The sequence below is a fragment of the Gossypium raimondii genome, chromosome 12 (genome assembly GCF_025698545.1).
Source record: "Gossypium raimondii isolate GPD5lz chromosome 12, ASM2569854v1, whole genome shotgun sequence".
NCBI classification, from domain to species: Eukaryota; Viridiplantae; Streptophyta; class Magnoliopsida; order Malvales; family Malvaceae; genus Gossypium; species Gossypium raimondii.
Genome location: NC_068576.1, coordinates 34130272 through 34152402, shown reverse-complemented (window position 1 = coordinate 34152402; position 22131 = coordinate 34130272). Strand labels below are relative to the sequence as shown.

Here is a 22131-nt window from a genome sequence, read left to right as displayed (position 1 = left end):
AGTTACATTACCTAATTTTGTTATTACTATTTGTTAATACCAAATAAGAATCATAGTGGTAGGTGGAGATCTTATAAAAGGTATTTTCGGCCTTTTTAAGGTGCTATTTAAGCAGAAATCCAGAAAAACTTTAAAGGATTAAAATTAAATTATAATTTTTTGTGAGGTTAAAGTGTAATTTTATTTAGTATTAACTTATGATTTTATCACTTTTAATTTTATCAATATCAATCTCAGCACCTATTTAATTGAACTCTTAACTTATGAAATTATAATCTTTTGATAATAAAGAGATAATAACAACCTTAATGTTAAATTCATAAGAGGCAAATGATAAGACCATTCAACATCAAACTTGAGACCAAGTCAATTAAAGACTTGAACATAAATCTTTTGTCACTTCCCATTCATTAAGCTAAAGGCGATGTCTTCCTATCTTAACAAGTTAAGCAAATAACCAGTAAGTGTTGGATGCAGTAATAAGATATATTGCATTTCGAAAAAGAGAAAAAACAGAAATTCGAATCTTAAAGACGATATTGTTGAAAAAGATAATTATGAACTCTAAACATTAACGTTGCTAAATTGAAAACCCGAACATTGGAGCTAGATTAATGTAGAACAAACAAGAGAAAGACAGTCGTTCATGCCGAGCAATACCGGGAAAAACATGACAAGACTTCAATCTTCAAACCGCCCCATCGTTGTAATTTGAAGGAAATAATTAATTAAAACTATTTTTATATAATCACAAACATAGTATATGTTTAGTATTCTGAGTTTAATTATGTTATTTAGATAAAATTCATTCAACAATAACAGTTTCGAGATCTAAGTTGAGTTTAAATGTTTGAAGAAAAGGTTACTACATTTATTAGTAAAGCATAAATTTATTGATATATAAAATTCTTATAATCAAAGAAAATGATCACAAAAATTTGAAAATAAAATCAAAACAACATTACAAATTAAGAAAGTCATGTGATGTATGAAACTCAGACCATATCAAAGGGAAAAAATCTCATTCACATTACTAAGATTATTTTATTAAATTAAATAATAAATAATTTATAATTTTATGTACTATTAATGAATTAAATAATATCTTATAAAAAAACAAAATTAATTAAAATTTGTGATGTTGTATTATTATGTACACAACTGATACTTAGAAATAAAACAAGATAAAACAAGATAGAATAGTGAGAAAGCTATGGGAGAGAGGGAATTGGGTCAAGGTGAAGATGACATATCATCTGGCTAAACCCAAGGCTACACTGAGGTAAGTACTTTAATCATGTGGGTGTTAATTTTAAAAGTTTTTATTTCAATCATTGAATTATTCGAAAATTTTTATTTAAGTCATTTGGTTCTTAAGGTTTTTTTTTTAAATCAACTAGGAAGCTCCAAGCGACAATCCGATGATCAATACAGTGAATCAATACCTATCGATAAATAGAATAATATAACTTAAATCCAAGTTTATTTGATGGTCAATGTCGAATATCGAAGAAGAAAGTTATTTGGATTTTAGTTCGCGGATTCATGATGTTTGAAGTTGTTTCATGAAAAAAAATTGAATTGTAGAAGAAGAGGAGGAGAGCTTTCAATTGGTTTACGCGGTGTGGTGAACAAAGAAGACTTTAACAGTCCAATGACTTAAATAAAAACTTTCGAACTGTTCAATGATAAATTTGTAACTTTTTGAAGTTGAATGACCAAAATATAAACTTATTAACAATTTAATGACATTATATGTAGTTTATCATTTTTTTAACTAATTCAATCAATTATTATTATTTGGCATATTAGTGAATATTTTAATTTTACAAGTAATCAAAGAAATCGTTATACGCCTCGTTTATTTAAAATTTTACTTTTAAATATCAATAATATATAAAATTATTTTTAATTTCGCTCGTGAAATTAAAAATTAAAAAAAACTCTTTTAAGGACTTTATGATTTTAGTGTGACACAATCCAAAAATATAGAGATCCAATCATAATTAAAATATCAATCTAACAAATCACAATCTATCTGCATAATTTCAATATAAATATTAATTGCATCCTTAAAATTTTCAAGTCTATAGTAGAGCATAAAGTAACATTTAGTTTTTGATTTAACAATTTTTAATTTAGTTTTTAATTTTTTATCTATATTAATCCTAAAATTTGGTAATTTTTCCCAATTCAATCTTAACTTGAATTTCATTAAAAAGTAATGGCATGACACTATGAGATCATCTAATTTTTGTATTTTTAAAAAGAATATATATATAATTTTTAAAATTTTCAAGTGATAATATGGCGCAATTAGAGTGTCATGTCATTTTTCCTGAATAGGAATCCAAGTTGAAGGATCAAATTGAAAAAAGTTTTCAATTTTCGAAACTATTGCGGACAAAAGAAATTCAAGGACCTAATAGTGAAAAGTTACCAGGACTAAACAATTCTGTATCCCAAATTGAAATAAGAACAATCCAAACGTAAGCATGATGTAATAATACTCCCATTAGTCACATGGATAATAGATGAATTAGCTGAAGTGCTCAACTGTTATAGCCTTATGCTATGGACCTAAGCTTCTTTAATTCTTTTTTCCTTTATATACGTATAATACATAAACATATATATGTATGTATATATCATATCATATCATGCATTTTTAAATGAGAATTCATGGGTGAAAGAATCATAAATCATAAAGGCCCCTACAACTTTAGAATTTCTTTCTTTAACAAAAAACTAGGCATCTATCTATCTGTCATGGAAAGGGATATCGACATTGAGAATGATGCTCATTATAATAACCCGCTTACTTCTTGTTCCGTCATCTCTACCACCACCACCGTGGCCACCTCCATCACATTCTCCGTTTCGGGTCCTAAACAAAACAAGAAAACTTCAAAAAACAGTGTAGCTATTAAAGGTTCAAAGAAAGCTGTAGGAGACTTGGAAAGGAAGCAACCGGTATACCGTGGTGTACGAATGCGGAGTTGGGGCAAATGGGTGTCCGAAATCCGACAACCAAAAAAGAAATCGAGAATATGGCTCGGGACTTACCCCACCGCAGAAATGGCAGCTCGAGCCCACGATGTAGCCGCACTAGCCATCAAAGGCTGCTCGGCTCACCTTAACTTCCCCGAACTTGCAAAAACACTTCCACGCCCCGCTAGTACATCTCCTAAGGAAATCCAAGCCGCTGCTTCCCAAGCTGCTGCTTCAACATATCTCGACACATCGCGGTGGAGCAACAACATTGAACCCGAAGACAAAGTTAGTCGTCGACCGAGGCAAGAACAAGTTCCGGTTTCACGTTCGGACAATATGTGTAGTACTTCACCCTTTGAAGACGATGCTGCCTTGTTTGATTTGCCCGATCTCACGATTGATGCCATCAATCGAAGCGATGGGTTCTGCTCTTATTCTTCAACGTGGCAAGTATGTGCAGTCGATGCTGGTTTCAGGATCGAGGAGCCATTCGCGCGGGAGTACTACTAAGAAAAGACCGTATCTTTTCAGTACATGCAATATCTTTTTTTTTAATCTTTGACATGGGTAATATTAACCAATCATATGGTTAAAATATATATGTAAAATTTGAGCATGTCAGATCAATAAACATTTAATAAATGGAGATTAGGTTCTTCACTTCTTCTTTGTTTTATATATATATATATATATATATATATATTTCTGTTAGCAAAATCAAGAAATTAATTGTTCTTATGAAACTTGAGTGATAATAACTTTAAAGCAAGAAATAGTAGCTACTCTGCTATATTTGTATACGTACCCTTTCTATGTGTCTATAGCTTGGAAAAGAAAAAGAAAAAGAAAAGAAAAGGTAAAAGCATCGTGGAGGCCGTTATACTAGGAGTCAAATTGCATTTCGTCCTCTCTATTAAATAATGGACAAATTAACCCATTAGATTAAAGAGTAAATTAGTTATTCTGTTACAAATTTCAACCACTTCTACTGTTAAAACCTTTTTCATATATGTCAGTACGAGATACATGTGGCATAATAATTGTGATAGTTTGATTTTTTCTATTAATCATATCGGTTTTTAATAATATAAATGAATGAAATTTTTAAAAGAAAGTGCCTATTTTTTTAATAGAATGGGTAAAATTCAATATGACACTTAATATAAAGACTTCAATGATATTTTTACCGAAAAAAGTTGAAAGAGATCCATGATATTGGTGGAGTGATTTGTGGCAAAGTTGTTTTGCTGTAAATGGAATTGGTGATATACGAAAGGAAGGAACAAAGTTGAAGGTGACGGATCGAGGAATGGTCGTGCTTTTGTACAACACTGCTTTTCACCTTTACTACCATTATTTGGCTAAAGGAAATTAAGGGGAGATTCCTTATCCATGTGGACACATATTTAGAACTAACCCCAAACAAAATTGACAGAATAATGGGTCAAGTGGAGTATCGGAAAATAGATTTTACTTGATTCAATTTTAAATTTAATTAGAGACTTTGTGGCTTCTAGATTGAATCTTAATAACAAAGGTTGTTTTACATTCATAATCTAATTATCATGGGTGAAGTTAGAAAATTGTGTTAGGGACATAAATAAATAATAGATTTTTACATTATATTAACTTGTAATTTTATAAAAGGTTAAAGAAATAGTGAGAAAATTTACCAATTTGATAGGGTCAAAGCCCCTTGTGGTTCAGAACTCTTCTATGTAATTAGTTTTTCTTAAGTTGGCTTTTTTACGCCTCTGGTAATTATGGACCAAACCTTGTGTAAATCTTCTCCTCTAGGGATGGTTTCAACCCAATTTCAATCTTATTTAATATACTATTACTCGACTTTGTACTCGACCCCAAAACGATTTTCTGATCCTATTCCACCTTGACATGAAAATTTTATGTTAATATCAAATAAAACTAAACCAAATATATTTATAAAATGTTATAAGAATTAAAAAATGTCATAAAATTTTATACAATATTTATAAATTAAAATATAGGTTATAAAATTTTATGAAATTAAGAACTTATAATTTAAAATATATAAAAATTTCTCACTAAATATTTCGAGATATTTTACCTAAACCTAACCCAAAAATTTGAATGAAAAATTAATTCGTCCATCTCAAAACTTGAATTTTCGAAAAAAAAAAAAAAAACTAAACCATCCCTATTTCCCTCCTCAAATTTATAATGATCAAGAAAGGTGTTATTATGGGGGGAAAGTAATCAGGCCCCAACTATTTTTCCTTTATGGCAAATTGACATCATCTTCATTTATGCCCTCATATTCTATTTCCCATTCATGAAAGGAGACAAAATATATTGTAAAACAAGTTTGTATATCAAGAGACCCACAATCACAGGTAGTTATTCATTCTGGGCTAATTTTTTTGTCTTACAAGGACAAATTATTGAGAATAAGGTTTTTGGTTCCATTAATTTTATATTACAAACATTCAAACAATGAAACGAATGAAAGGACAAAGGATAACAAGTTCTTCATCATTCATTATCTTTTTGGTATAATAAATCATGTTTAGGCCGGAATAGTATTCAAGTAAAGCCCTTTTAATAGCGATGACTTTAAGATTCAAATTCAGATCAAATTCACGATCTAAAACCAATCTTATTCCGACTATGATGGTATTTAGGTAAAGCCCTTCAAATAGCGGTGACTTAAGGATTTAAATTCAGTCTATATACTTGGAGACGAAGTCCACTTCACTTATTAAAAGCCTTGGTTTGTAGTCGTTCAAAAACAATTTTGTTCCATCTTTTGTTGGAAAAAAATTAGAGAGTTTGCATAATTGACCCGCATGCACGTGTGCACAGAAAAACAAACAGTTTTGTAAAATAATTTTAAGAGTAAAGTTTTAACTACAAGCGTATAGTGTCAGTTGTAATATTTGTAGTGTCAATGGAACACTAAAGCATTTCAAGGATTGAACCCAAAGGATTGCCGGTAAATATTTTTGTCAAGTTAATTACAAGTTAAACAATTACTAACCTAATCGAGTCGAAAATTATTAGGGCTATATCTAAATTAAAAAATAAAAGTACTAAACTTCTTTTTTACTGAAATTAATGCAATTTGATTGAAATAATGGTTGAATGATTCATGGATTACTAACTAAGCTAATAAACCTATGATGATTATATTGTTTGCCACTCCTAGTTAGGAATCTCCTATCGGTCTCATCCTAAACTAAAAGATACCAACTAAGCTCTCCTTTCGATCTCACTTAGGCATATAGATCTCCTCTTGGTCTCACTATTCGACACAAGTGTATCAAAGTCCTACATGATAGAGTCTCCTCTCGATTTTTTCTATTTAAATATTCCACTAGAGGTGTCAATTTTAGTGTAATATGCAATGTAACACACTTGAACAAACAACCAATCAATGCATGAAGCATAACTTAGCTAAGTAACTCATTCATCAATCAACCAATAAAACAATCCAGCTCATGATTAAACTTGAATTCCACAGATGCATTTTAACAAACATATAGTAAGTATAAAATGTAAAAGATAAGGATTGAGAAAATGCTTATTAATAGATAAACATCCGATGAAGTACGAGTGTTTAATACATCTTCCTTCACAATGTTCCAACAAAAACGAAGAAATAAAAATACTACAAAAATAAAAAAGAAAAGAAAACCTAAACTAATAGCTAAGAAACTAAGGAAAATGTTTTCAACCAACAAAATCTGAAATGAAAGGCTTATAAGGTTGTATTTATAGCCTACTAATGTTTAACCTAATGTTGACCATTATTCCCTTTAATGAAAATTATACTTAAGCTTATTGGACATAAAATTGCCCTTACAGTTTTTTTCACACGTCAAGCTTGGGTATCACGAGACCCACAACAATATTGAAATTGGGTGTCCTTGGGTGTCTTAGTATCGCGATACCCATGACTAATATTGCAATACCATTATAGATAGCCTCAATCCTCTTTGTTTCAACATTGTCAGGGGTGTCACAACTTTCATACTTTGATATCGCGATACCCTTTTTTTAGGTGATGTTTTTCACATTCGAGCCACCATCGACTCCCTAAAACGCTCAATCAAGTTAGGTTCCCATGGCACGTTTGGCCAATTTGGGTATAAAAATGACATAAAACTAACAAAAAACAGTTTATTAATGATAAAACTAAAAATAAACAAAAGTAACGAAAAAAAAACATCTAAATTGCTTGAGAATAAGCTCTTTAAGTGTAATGGAGAGCTTAATTTGACGTATCAACGTACGACAGATCAATAACAAACCTAAAACGTGAGTCAAATAGATAAGTAAAAGAGAATGAACACATGATATTTGTTAATGCAGTTCAGATTCACCAATCCTGCATCTGTGGAGCCTTGCTCAGAAAATAATCTTATTTAAAATTCATTCTACATAACTATTGGCTAAAGTCCAATCTATGCTCTCCAAATGGATAATTGTAACCCTAAAGTCAAACCCAAATTATTACAAATCTCTCCCCCTAAATGCCTCACTTGCATTCAATATCTCTCCATAAAAATCCCTAACAAGGAGTGTCTAAACACACCCCCAAATAGCTAATAAGGAAGTTCACTAATAACCTATTTATAAGCTCTCCTTCAATGTGATAAGTAGCTAGAAAAAAAGGTATTTATCACATGTTTATATGCTAATAATTATCTTTGTTGCTAATTTAAGTTGCTCATTTCCTTAATAAGAAAATTGTTAATGGAAGTGCTAGACTACAGTGGCCACTACGGCTTGGCATTGCAAAAACTGTGCAAACAAAAACACAAAGAACACCAAGGTTTGTTTATGCAGTTTGGTTCCTTACGTCTGTGGAGCCTAGTTTATTGAGTAATTTTACTATCTTTAATCGCGAATACAATAAGTGATTCACACTCTATCACTCGCTAAGCATAGAGATCTCACCTTCGCACCTAAAGACTAGAACACTCACATCCAAATCCTCCCCCAAAGAACTTGGGTAGTAAACACTCAACAATGTTTACAATAACAGTTTGCACTCTCTCACAAAAATAATTCCTCAATGAACATATTAGAATGCACTCAATAAACTCTTATACAAAACCTAGACAAGCCTCAAAGCAAATAGACAAACCTCAAAACATATATAAATTTCGACTTACTAATATAGAATCTAAGTGAATACCAAGTAACTTATTGAAAATATCTATTACATAATTAACAATCAAAGCACAATCAATCGAAGATATGTGATTGCGCCCTGACATGTGTGCATCCGGATTGAGAATCAACATAAAAACAATCAATAATAAGGTGATATACTGCATGTGTAACAGGTCGAGCTGTAATATTTTTAGTTTTACAATGAAGCACTCGAGTATTCCAAGGATTGAACTCAAAAGAGTTCGGGGACAAAATGATTCCTAATTGACAAGCATGCAACAAAGAAGTCTAGCTAACTATTGGAAAATCGAGTTTGAAAAACGCAGGGGAAAATAAGTTTAAGAGAAAAACTAGAGTTTTAAACTTTTTTCCCAAAACAAAAACTTGATTGTGATATCTAAAGTAATAAACACTTAATCAAAATTGTACATTTTCGATTCTATGATGAATTCTTCAACCGAGTAATCTTCTCTGCTATCCTCAAGCTCAAATCTACCAAGTGTGGGATCGCTTCGAATCAGAAAATTTTCCACAAAATTACCAGTAAGGTAATTTCGTAATTTCTGTAAATTTTGGGTCAAGTTATAAATAAGAAAAATATCTCCATAAATCTTCTGAAAAAATTTCTTCAGAGAATTTTCTCTCTACAACATCCTCTTGAATTCAAGTGTGTGAAAAATAATGACCCAAAACTCTCTCTAACTATGATTAAACTTAAATACTTTAATATTAAATTAATGGATAAACTACCAAAATAGTCACTTTTGTTTACCTCAGGTTACATTTTAGTTACTTATGTTTGAAGTGTTATGTTTTAGTCACTTACGTTAACGTGTTTAACATTTTAGTCACTGAGCCGTTAACGGTGTAACGGTAAGCTGACGTGACACGTTAAATCATCATTTCAAACAAAAATTTAGGTTAAATTATACAATTGGTCTCTATATTTTTTTGTTTTGAGCAATTTAATTTTTTTTCTTTTATGTTATTTTAACGTTCCTTTTTTTTATTTTTTTCATTCTATTTTGCTTCTTCCTCTGTTTTCCTCCTTCTCAATCTCTTTTAATGTAGTTTTTCTATGATTTCCATTTGTTAAAACTAAAGGGAAAGAAGAAAAGGAAAATAAAGAAATAAAAGAAACAAAATAAATTGTTCAAAAAAATAAAAGTATAGGGACTAGTTTTAACAAAAGGAAAACATAGAAAAACTACGTTAAAAGAGATGGAGAATGGAGGAAAACAAATGGAGAAGCAGAAGAGAATGGAAAAAAAATTTAAAAAAATTGCTCAAAATAAAAAATATGGGGATCAATTGTATAATTTAACCTAAAATTTTTGTTTCTAATGATGATTTAATGTGCCATATCAGCTTACCATTACACCGTTAACGGCAATTAATGGCTCAATGACTAAAATTTTACAACACGTTACCGTACGTGACTAAAGTGTTAACATCAGTGACTAAAATATAATCTGAAGTAAACAAAAGTAACTATTTTGATAGTTTACCCTAAATTTATATAACATTTATTAAGATAAATATTAGATTACATTTAATATTAAATCTATTAAATTAATAGAATATTTATCTATAAGACAAATTTTAAATTAAATTTAATATTAACATAATCACTTTAATATTAAATTAATAAAATACTATAAAGATAAATATTAAATTGAATTAAATATTCAATCTATTAAAATAAAATTAATTGAAATAGTTAATCTGAAATCAAATTATATGGTAAAGTCCCAGTAGGATGTGATTCCTCCACTGCTTAACTGTCGAAGGACCACCCGCCGACCACCGGAATGTCGTCGTCGCCACCACCAGCACCATCATGTCTGACAGTGTCATCGCAAGTGCGACATCCTCACGACACCCCGAGCTGATATAAGCCTAGTAACGACCCGACCGGTCTGGTCTAGCCACCAGTTGGACCATTGGCCCGGTTTCACATGTCAAACCCGGTTCAACCAATTTTTGGGTCTCGATCTCGGTTTTGGATTCTCGGGCTCAATTTTCGATCTCAGGTCTAATTTTCAAGTTCAATTACTCATTGGGCCAATTGTCTGACTTGAAAATTAATTTCCAAAAATATCATATTTATTTATTTTAATTAATATAATTTTACTTTATCAAAATTAATTTTTTTCAAAAATCACTACGATTTTCCAAATTAATTTTTCAAGAAAATTCTTTAATCAAATTTTCTAGTTGAACAATTCTCACGACTGCATAATTTAATTCCACATCGAATAAATCGACTCAATTAAATTATTTTCAAAGTCATAGAATTTTCTTCTGATTCAAATGCATTCTGATCAAGCTTTTGTTGAGCTAACGGAGGGACCAATCGAATATGTACAATTAGGCTCTAGTAATTGCAATTATGTCCAAAAGCATCGTTCCGATAATTTGTAATTTACTTAACCATGGAGTCAATCCATAAAGAATATCATGATTGAAAACTCCTTATTGTATATTTTTTTACGAAAGCAATTCATCCAATTATTTTGTCTAATGACTTCATCATGTGTGTGTTACCCTCATATGATATCCTTGATTTACTTGAGTTAAATCCGATCACTCAATACAATCATATTTTATCTCATTGTCACCATTGTGTCTTCTTAATAATTAACATGATCAATATCAACAAATGACTATGATAAATTGCTCATTCAAGAATAAGCAACCTATGACCATATTTCATATTTATCAATCCACACAATGCCAATGAGAGGATATCATTAACTCTTTAATCGAGCTATGAATTCTATTACTGCTAGTAAAGTCATGCCATACACAAGTCATGTACCCAACATACCGACTATGAGCTCGATCATCTTTAGAGCATAAGCCTCCAATCAAATCACATGAGTTACATACGCATGGTCAATGACTAACTCAGGATTTAGGTAAATCACACCATGAACGTCACAAGTGAATTAATTCACAAACGGATCCAAAATTAATTTATCTTAGGTCCAATCTAATGTATCATTCGTCTAATGAATACATCTATGTCTCGACCCGTGGAATCAACTACTCCGACAACTAAGACAAACCATCTCCCCAATTGGAATTGTAGACGATATAATAATCCTTCTAATTATTTGAATGAAATGCTCACTTTAATTCTTTTACGAGATTACGGACTCATTTAGATTATCTACAGAAGTAAATTGTCTTTCTCTCAATGTAAACGTTCTTACAGTACCACTTACCATCAGTTTGAACTTAAACAATCAATAAGCTAATATTTGCTTGTCACAATTTCGCTATACTTGCAAAACATGAAAGGTAGAAACATAAAAGATATAATAGTGAAATATGAAATTAACTTTATTTATTTATTCATCGTTTAAATATATAGAAAACAATTATATGTTTACTACAATATGGACATATTTCACAACACCAACAAGAGCTCAACCAACTAGTAGATCAATAACATATTTATTGATATCATCTTCCCCCTCCTCACTAATTTTTAACATAGTCTTGTTCCATTTTCGAACAAGTCTCATTTTATCATAGTCTTGTTCCATTTTCGAACAAGTCTCATTTTATCATTTATAATCTCAAGAAGAGTCTCACTTGTTTTATCAATATGAAAGCTTGTACCATTAGTATTTGATTCAGGAGTTTTACAAATACTGTTATAGCTCGAGTAAGATTTTTCCATCAAAGACAACTTCTCTATTTTATCATGCTCTATTTCATTTCCTATTATAACAAGATCTAGGACAATCTCATTTTCTTCAAATTGTCCTCCAACTTTTTCATCATCTTCGTCAAAAGTCTTTTTTTTCTCCAAACATATCCTAAATCATCCCTTAGATCATATCATAAACATTTTTCTCAAGTAATTGTAGCTAAAACCTTGAGTTTGCCTAAATTGGCACTTTTTCTTAGCCCTACCAACATTGACTATAAGAAACTCTTTATAAAAAAATTTCATTGGACATAATTCGACACTAAGCTTTCTTCACCCTCACTATATTCGTTAAATTGTTTTCTTAAAAGAAAAAAAAATCCTTTAAAGAAGACTAAAAAAAGCGAAAGTAAAAGAAAAAAATAGTTTTAACCAATATGAAACAGTATTTTGGTTAAACACATCTCTCCTTAGGATGATAAAAGCTCATTTAAATGCTCTAAATTTATCTAAAAAAATATATCCTTAATGCCACAAATCATAAACAATTTTAACTTAATCAACAAATAATGTAACACCCGGATTTCTAAAGATCCGAAAATTTAGAATAATTAAGGGACTAAATTGAAAAAGACAGCAAGTTGGCAGCCTCAATTAGAAGAAATGGGAAAGTTGAAAATTGGATTAGACATGGTTAAGAAACAAATTTGGTTCGGTAAAAAGGAACCAGCTAGTTTCTTAGTAGAAGACATAATAATTAACCATGGAAAACTTTCATAGGATTAGAAATAGCACGGAAATGGCTATAAATAAATGGGAGGTGGCTTTCAGGGATGATTTTTCTTCCCGACCTTGTTCCAATTTCTTCCGTTCTTCATCCTATTCGGTAGCTCAAAAGAGTAGCCATGAAAGGTTTTGCATGAAGCAGACTTCATGAGGATGGAGATGGAAAAGTATGGAAATGAGTAAGCGGGTAAAGTTCTTAACTTCTGTGTGCGTAGGATGAAGTTATGGAACTTCAAAACTATTTTAAAGGTTCTGCATGTCATGAAAGTTTAAGCTTTTAAGACGTAGCATAAGCTTAACTAGTGGGGTTTTTGGTTGTAAGCTACTACCTGGATAATAGAAGCTATGGTGCTCAAGAGAAGGAATAATATATGGAAACAACAAAGACTCATGTGAATTTCACACTCCAAACCTACTGTTATGGTTTATGTTGTTTAAGCATGCATTGCATGACTATGAGATAAACCTCAAGGGGTTAAATGAAGTTAGGATGGGAATAAGGAGAGAACCCATTAAATACCGCATCAGGTGAATCTCTAAAGCTTGCAGAGGGAACATTACGATGTTCAAGTATCAATGTTAGGTGGATTAAAGGAGGTAATGGGAGGAAGATTTGGGAAATGAAAAAAATGGAAAAATATTTACTACGACGACAATATCGACTGGTTCTTCGAGGCAACATCATGACGACAGTATAGGGCATAATTCCATAGATGAAAGAGACTGTTTCAATCTAGTATAAGGTATATGGTATAAGACCATAGATAAAAGATCCTATGGTAGTCTGGTATGAGATACGAAACGTAAAACCATGAATGAAAGATGACATGACAGCATGGTACACAGTAAAAAGGTATATGGCATAAGACCATGGATAAAAGACGTCATGGTAACTATGTATAAGGTAAATAGTATAAGACCATAGATGAAAGACGCTATGGCGGCCAAGTATAATAAGTAAGACCATGGATGAAAAACTCCATAACATCAACTTATAGTACACTAGGATGGTAGATAGGTGTAAGACCATGGAAGAAAGACTCTATGACATCCACAGAGATAGTCTGTCGGGATAATAAATACAGAATAGAGATAATCTATCAAGATAATAAACACAGAACAGAGTAAGTCTATCGGGACGGTAAACACGAAAAATAGTAAGTCCGCCGAGATAGTAAACACGGGGTAAGCTTGTTAGGATAAGAGAAATGGGATGGGAAGGGCTTAAGACCATAGCTCGGCTATGATAGCCAACAAAGTTCGCTGGGATATGAATATCAATGGTCTATAAGGATAATTAAGAGTAAGGCATGTTACCAGTACACTAAGCATGAGAGACCACATAGGCAGAAAATGAGTTAAAAGAAAACACAAACATGGCAAACGGACTATAAGGTATTTGCCAAAATGTAGAATGCAATAAGGGTAGAAATGAAGGCTAATAAGGCATGGGCAATGACCTAATAAGATTAGAGAGAAATAGGTCGTGCACGAACTGGCCTAAGTATAGGAAATTATGATGAGACAGAATGTCTATAAAGGCTATTCCTCTTTGAGAAAGGTCTAATGCAAGAAGTAGGGGTGAGCATTCGATCGAATCGAATCGAATCGAATAAAAAATTTTCGAGTTAATCGAGTTTTCGAATCTCATTTTATCATCCTAACTTTATTTGAAGTTTTCTCGAATCGAGTCGAGTGAGATGGAATTCGAATCGAATCGAATCGAATATATTTGTTCGAGTTAAATTTTAAAAAATAATTGAGTCCTTGTAACTATTGTCACCCATCGTAATAAAATTTGTCTACCTTAATCAATTTTTTTATTAACTTTCATCACCTCATAATTTATTTATTAATTTTTTATATATTGATTAGCTTCTTTGCTTGCTCAGTTGTTTCAATTATCTTTGGATTCTTGTCACTATGTATTTTGGAATTAAATAATATATTAAATGTAAAAATATGATTTTTAATAAAAGTTATTTTAAAAATAAAATGTGAAATTGATACCAATATAAAATTTTAACACGAATATTTTACGGCATAATTAATAATTCAATTTTAATATAAATATTCAATATGACTAGACAATTCAATAATATAAATAATATAAAATGTGAAATTTAATTTAATAATATAAATAGTAGATATAAATAAAATTATTACTATTTATGTTTAGTGATTTTTTGGATAATTTTGATTTTTATTTGAGAGTAAAGGGTGAGAAGTAAAAGTTTAGGGGGAAAATAAAAAATTTTGGGGAATAAAAGTTTGAGGGAAAGTAAATAGGGGGAGTAAAATTTTGGAGGGAAAATATTTAAAAAAAAAATTGGAGGGGGGAGGGGGTAGATGGGAGGTGGGATGGGAAGGGAATAAAAGTTTTAGGGGAAAAGTGGGAGGAAGTAAAAATTGTGGGGGAAAATAAAATGTTTTGAGGGTTTTTTGGAGTAAAAATTTGAGAAAAAATAAATGGGAGAGTAAAATTTTGGTGGGAAATGGATTTTGGGTAGATTGGGGGTTAGGAGGGGAGGGGAGTAAAAGTTTTGGGGGAAAAGTGGGAAGGAGTAAAAGTTTTGAGGGAAAAATAAAAAGGTTTGGAGTTTAGGGTAAAAATGTAAAATATTATAGTTTAATATTCGAATTATTCGAATTATTCGAGTTATTCGAATTCGAAAACTCAACTCGATTCGAACTCGAAATAAAAAAAAATTCGAGTTGATTCGAATAACTTGATTAACTCGAATAACTCAATTCGTTTAACTCGAAATTCGAATTTTTTTCGATTTTTTCGAATCGAATCGAGTTTTGCTCACCCCTAGCAAGAAGAACGTCACAATAATAGTCCGTAAGAAGGAACGAGGATTTGGGATAGCAAATTTGTATAGTCGCAGGAACGATAACCTGCTAGTCTAGCTAGACCAAGAGATCTTCATGTATGAGACGAGTGAAGTCACAAGTAAAGGAAGAAGTGAGGGGTCCACTATGAACAATAAGATAAAAGTCAAGGTAGATACGTTAAGAAGGCTAGGTCCAACATAAGTACACTCATCATGAGGATGTCAACGAGTCCTTCGAGACTAAGGTATAGAAAAAAAAAGTCCGTCAAGGAGGGTACGGGTTAAGGACCATTGGGCGGGGAGGCAAGAGATACGTTACCACTAAGGTATGAGATGGTAAACGAATATACAACTAAATAAGATAGAAGACAACGAACGCCTTAAAGGTGGACGTATGAAAGGAAAGAATGTTGGATTTGGTGCCCTAAGTATAGTATTTTCGTTAATATCTATTTTTATTTTTCTGAAAAAATTGGTTAATAAAAAAATTCATTGATTACATTAATATATTTTGTATAATTGTCTTCACATGATTTTTACACGCAAAGAAAAATGGAAGCAAATATTGCTCATTGGTTGTCTAATGTTTAACTAATATAAACGGTATTACGTGGTCAGATCGTAGTACACAAAGAAAGCTTGTATTAGTAGACGAACCTAAACATGTCCTTTGTCTAATTGGAAATAATCAAACCGATTGAAAAACTAATATGCCATCCATCAAGTCCAATTGGGGAGATATTTTGTCTTGGGCATCGGAGCGGATGACTCCCACAAAATAAAGGCATAGATGTGACTGACTGGACTGGCAATACAACGGACAAGACCCAAGCAAAATACATCTTGAATCCGTTTATGGATTTATTCACTTGTGATGTTCATAGTGTGACATACCTAAATCTTGAGTGGATGGTAGACTATGTATGTGTGACTCGTACACATTGATGTAAGTAAAAGCCTAAGTTCAAATAGATAAGGAACCGAAAGCTGGTGCATTGAGTGTACAACTTCTATAGTATGTAATGTCATTCACAACAGTGGAATTCATAGCCTAAAACATGGGTAAATGGTATCCTCTCATTGGTATTACATGGTTGATGAAAAGTAAACGTGGCCACGAGTCGTCTTTCTTTGTGATGGATGACTTGATCACTATTTGATAGTGATTGACTTTTTATAAAGGAAGATGTTGGGAAATGTGCCCATATTGTAGTAAACATGTAATTGTTTTCTATTTATTTGAACGATTAATAAATAAATAAAGTTAATTTCACATTTCACTATTATGTTTTTTGTATTTTTTGTCTTTTATATTTTGCATGCATAGAGAAATTGTGACAAGCAAATATTAGCTTATTGATTGTTTAAAGTTCAAACTAAAGATAAGTGGCATTGTAAAAAACGTTTACATTGTGAGAAAGACGACTTACTTCAGTAGATAATCTAAATGAGTCTGTAATCCCATAAAAGAATCAAAGTGAGCATTTGATTCAAATACTAAAAAGGATGATCATGCCGTTTACAATTCCAATTTGGGAGATGGCTAGTCTTGGCTTTCGAAACAGATGACTCCATAAATAAAGACATAGATGTATTCATTGGTAGAATGATCTAAATCTTAAAATGAATTAATAATGAATCCGTTTGTGAATTAATTCACTTGTGACATTTATGGTGTAATTGACCTAAATCTTAAGTTAGTCACTGACGATACGTATGCAACTCATAAGCTTTGATATAAGTGGAGGTTTATGCTCTAAAGATGATTGAGCCCATAGCCGGTATGTTGGGTAGATGACTTGTGTATGGCATGATTTTACTAGCAACAGTGGAATTCATAACTCAATTAAAGAGTTAATGATATCTTCTCATTGATATTGTGTGGATTGATAAATATGAAATGTGGCCACGAGTTGCTTGTTATCGAACGAGAAATTTATCGCAGTCATTTGTTGATAGTGATCATATTAATCATTAATAAGACATAATGGTGACAATGAGATAAAATAGGATTGTATTGAATTAACGGATTTAACTCAAATGAATCAAGGATATCATATGAAGGTAACACACACATGATGAGGTCATTGGACAAAACAGTTGGATGAATTGCTTTCGTAAAGAGTATACAATAATGAGTTTTCAATCATGGTACTTATTGTCGACTGACTCCATGATTAAGTAATTGGGAATTATCGGAACGACGCTTCTAGACATAATTGCAATCACTAGAGCCTAATTGTATATATATGATTGGTCCCTCCGCTAGCTCAACAAAAGCTCGATTGGACTGCATTTAAATTAGAAGAAAATTCTACAACTTCGGGAATAATGTAATTGAGTCAATTTATTCAATGTGGAATTAAATTAGGTGGTCATGAGAATTGTTCAACTAGATAATTTGATTAAAGAATTTTCTTAAAAAATTAATTTGGAAAATCTAAGTGATTTTTGGGAAAATTAATTTTGATTAAGTAAAATTAAATTAATCAAATTAATTAAAATTAATATGATATTTTTGGAAAATAATTTTCAATTCAGACAATTTGCCTAATGGATAATTGAACTTGAAAATTGGATCTAAGATCGTAAATTGGGCTCGAGAGCTCAAAACTGAGACCAAGACTCAAAAATTGGTCGAACCAAACTCGATATGTGAAACTAGGTCGACGGTCCAACCGGCGGCTAGACCAAACCGGTCAGGTCGTCGTTGACCCAGACCGATCCGGCAACAGATGAATCAGCTCGGGGTGCCATAAGGGTGTCACACTTGCATCACTGGACACAGTAATGCCGATGGCTGCGACGGCGACAGTTGATAATCAATGGTTGATCAGTGGAAGAGTTACACTCCTATTGGACTCTACCAAAGAATTTGATTTCAGATTAACTATTCCAAAAATAATATTATTTTAATAGTTTTATATTAAATTTAACTTAATACTTATCTTTATAGTATTTTATTAATTTAATATTAAAGTGATTATCTTAATATTTATTGTTTATCGTATATATAAACATTTTATTATTTTAATAAAATTTAATATTAAATTTAATCTAATATTTATCTTGATAAATATTAATATTAATTAATATTAAAGTGATTAACTTTAATTATAGTTGAACTTTCTAAATTCTCCCTATATAAAGAAAGCCTTGCGCTATTATTTATACACACTTGAATTCAAGATAAAGTAATAGGAGAAAATTCTCTAAAAAAATTATTCCAGAAAATTTCTGGTGATATTTTTTTGATTTATAACTTGACCCAAAAGTTTAGAGAAATTGTAAAATTTCCCCACAGGTAATTTTGTGAAATTTTTTTTGATTCGAATCAAGCCCACACTTGGCAGACGTGAGCTTGAGGATAGCAGAGAAGACTAATTGGTCAAAGCGCTCATCCTAGACGAATAAAAATTGTACAATTTTGATTAAGTGTTTATTACTTTAGACATCAAAACCAAGATCTTGTTTTGGAAAAATTTTAAAACTCTGGTTTTTCCCTAAATTTATTTTCCGATGTGTTTTTCAAACCCGTTTTTTCAACAGATGTAATGGTTACCATGAGATAAAATAAGATCATATTAGGAGAACAAATATTATCCTAAAGAGATTAAGGATATCCTATGAGGTTACACACTTATGACAATGTTATTGGACGAGCACTAGTTAATTGCTGTCATAATGGTATGTCGTTAGGGAGTGTTCAGTCACGATACTATAGTGAAATGACATCATGACTAAATGAGATTATAATTAATAGGAGAAAAGTTGGAACTTAATTATAAATCATTTGAACCTCAACTTCATATGTCCAATCGGTCCCTCCGCTAGCTCATTGAAATCAGAAATGAATTGCGTGTTTGAATAAAAATGAACAAAATGAATAGAAAAAAAAAAGAAATGAGAAACATTCAAGAATGATTATGGTTTTCTCCAAAATAGAGAAATGAAATCATTTGAAAATGAATGTAGGTTTTCAAAAATGGAAATGAAATTAGAAATTTGCAATCCTATATAAAATTACTTAAAAAATGATGGAAGAATAGGTTTATGTTTTTAGACTATTTTGAAGTCCGAAAATGAAAACAAACCATTCAGTCATAGTGAACATGTTGAGTTATGACATATTGAACAAATTTTCTCGAAATTTTATTGGGGGTAAAATCATCAAAATTTTACTGGAGTAAAATTGGGATGATAAAATTATTTAATATGTAAATATTAAATTTTATTTTAAAAAATAGAAAAACTGAAACGGGTTAGATCATATTACAGAGTACTGGGTCAAAAAGGCCCAAAAAGTACTCATAATTGGACCTGATGTGAGAGAGGCCCAAAACCTCTCATATAACATGAAGGGGGCGGCAACCCTAACAGAAATACAAAGGTGAGTCGTTCACCCCTCTCCTACTTTAAGCAGGACGTTGTTTTCCTATTTAAAATAAACAACTACAACTCTATAAGGGTTTCTACTTTCTCTTCCTATAAATAAATGATATCGATAGAGTTGTTAACACAACTTTTGAAAGATTGTTATTCTGCTAAAAAATAGAGAGAATTTATTCTCAACTTTTAAACATATTTTTAGAATAACTATTTTCTGATTTCTATTAAAGAAGAGAGAATTTCTGTTTTCACTCCAAAAGTAAAATTTTTTCTAGTTTTGTGTTTTGATTCAATTGGTTCGAGTTTATATTCGAAGCAGTTCGTTGTACGAGAATAACGGAGAATATCGTTTGGTTGAAAGCCAGAAAATAATAATGATCCATTTATCCAAAAACACATGTATGAATTCGGTTAATATTTATTGCTATAAATATCACAAATCGGGTTGGTTTTTAAAATTTTAATTTTCTGCTGTAAAAGAAAACAGTTTTCAAACCAGATTTTTTTTTCAACAAGGAAAAGCATGAAGAAATAATAGAACCTGCTGATGTGGCAAGGTATTCAGGGCATGGTCAAGTGAAGAGTTCGACTAAAGGAAGGACTTACAGTGAGCGAGTAGCTTAGAGGATCGGGTGGAGTTCACCACCCTGATGTTAAATGTTTGCCTTAAGCAAGCAGAGAGTAATTCTTATTTATTTTATATTATTTTACATTCGTTACCCTTGTGTAATGGGTTTAATTTATGGTACAACAAAGGAACTCACTAAATTCGTTTGAACTTACAAGAGTTTGTATGATATTCGCAAGATTTACAAGGTTAATCGAGGACTTTGAGGTGAGACCAAGTCAGATGTTGCTGAGCGCGAGAATCACATGCAGTTAGAGTCATGCACATGGAAAGAGGATACCATTAGAGGCTTCACCTCAAGAATTACGATCTATAGACAGATAGTACCCTTAGAATCTGGATAATGGAATAGTTAGCCCGGCTAAGACTTGTAAGGGACTCATTGTAGATAAACAGACATATTAGAGTTAGAAATTTAAGAGATTAAGCATTCAATGACTTAAGGCCTTAGTTGTAAGAATTATTATCTTTAACTTCATTATTAGATTGTTTTTATTTTTAGATTGTTATATAGCAGTTAAGTTAGAAATTATTAAGTATAGGTCCATTTATGACGCTTCATACTTGGATTCGGTAGACGGATCGAACGTGGGGTGTTACAAATAAAGCCTAAGGATCATCACCAAGTTATTGACCATAAATTTAGCACATCATGTGGCACATAAATTGCAATATGGTGTGCCCCCAAAATCTACTGTCAAGCCATTATGTGTAGCATCACATTTTCACCCAATCATTCAAAGCATTAATCAACTTCATTACTGCAAACTGAATACATGATGGCCTTAGTTTGCAGCCGTTCAAAAACAATTTCATTCTATCTTTTGTTGGAACAAAATTTGGGACAGAATTAGAGAGTTTGCCTAACAAACCCAAAACATAAGTGAGTCAAAGAGATAAATAAAAGAGAATCAACATACGATATTTGTTAATGTAGTTCAGATTTACCAACCCTATGTCTATGGAGCCTCACTTAGAGAATTATTTTATTCAACAATTCATCCAGTACAACTATTTACTAAAGCCTAATCTACCATTTCCCAATGGATAATTGCAACCCCAAAGTCTAAGCCAAATTGTTACAGACCACTCTCCCCTAATACCTTACTTGCATTCAATATATCTCCATAAAAATCCTTAACAAGGAGTGTCTAAACACACACTTAAATGGCTAATGAGGAAGTCGACCAACAATCTATTTATAGACTCTCCTCAATGTGATCAGTAGCTAGAGAATAAGTCTTTATCACATGTTTAAATTCTAATAATTATCTTCATAATTTATCTTGAAAAGTATTCAAACAAAGCTCTTTTTAAAGAAGCTTTCTATAGCTTCAAAATTCTCAAAATATAAAAATAGGATAAGGATAAGCATAGTCTTTCCAAGCATATCAAATTTCTCTTCTTCTCCAAGTTACACAAGCAAATAGTGATGATTATTCTAGAATATTGGGCACGAAATATCACTATAATTAATGCTTTAATGAGATTTAATCAAAAGTCAAACACGTTAACATAAAGACTTTGGTTGTTCCAAACTAACATGTTCTAATTGTTGTTTGAACATGAAATGAGACAAGCAATATAAACAGTGTTTTATCACAAGAAACCTCGAGCTAAATAAACATGGGCTTCAAGCAACATTCGTGTCTCTATTAATTTGGCCCTGAAAATATGGT

At 31.4% G+C, this 22131-nt stretch overlaps 1 protein-coding gene across 1 annotated transcript; it reads left to right on the top strand.

Moving 5' to 3' along the window:
* The first annotated feature begins 2547 nt into the window (after positions 1-2547).
* On the top strand, positions 2548-3654 carry LOC105763737 (ethylene-responsive transcription factor ERF038). Its single transcript, XM_012582072.2, has one exon. The coding sequence runs from the start codon at positions 2683-2685 to the stop codon at positions 3502-3504; it is 822 nt and encodes a 273-aa protein (XP_012437526.1). The 5' UTR covers positions 2548-2682; the 3' UTR covers positions 3505-3654.
* The last annotated feature ends 18477 nt before the right edge of the window (positions 3655-22131 follow it).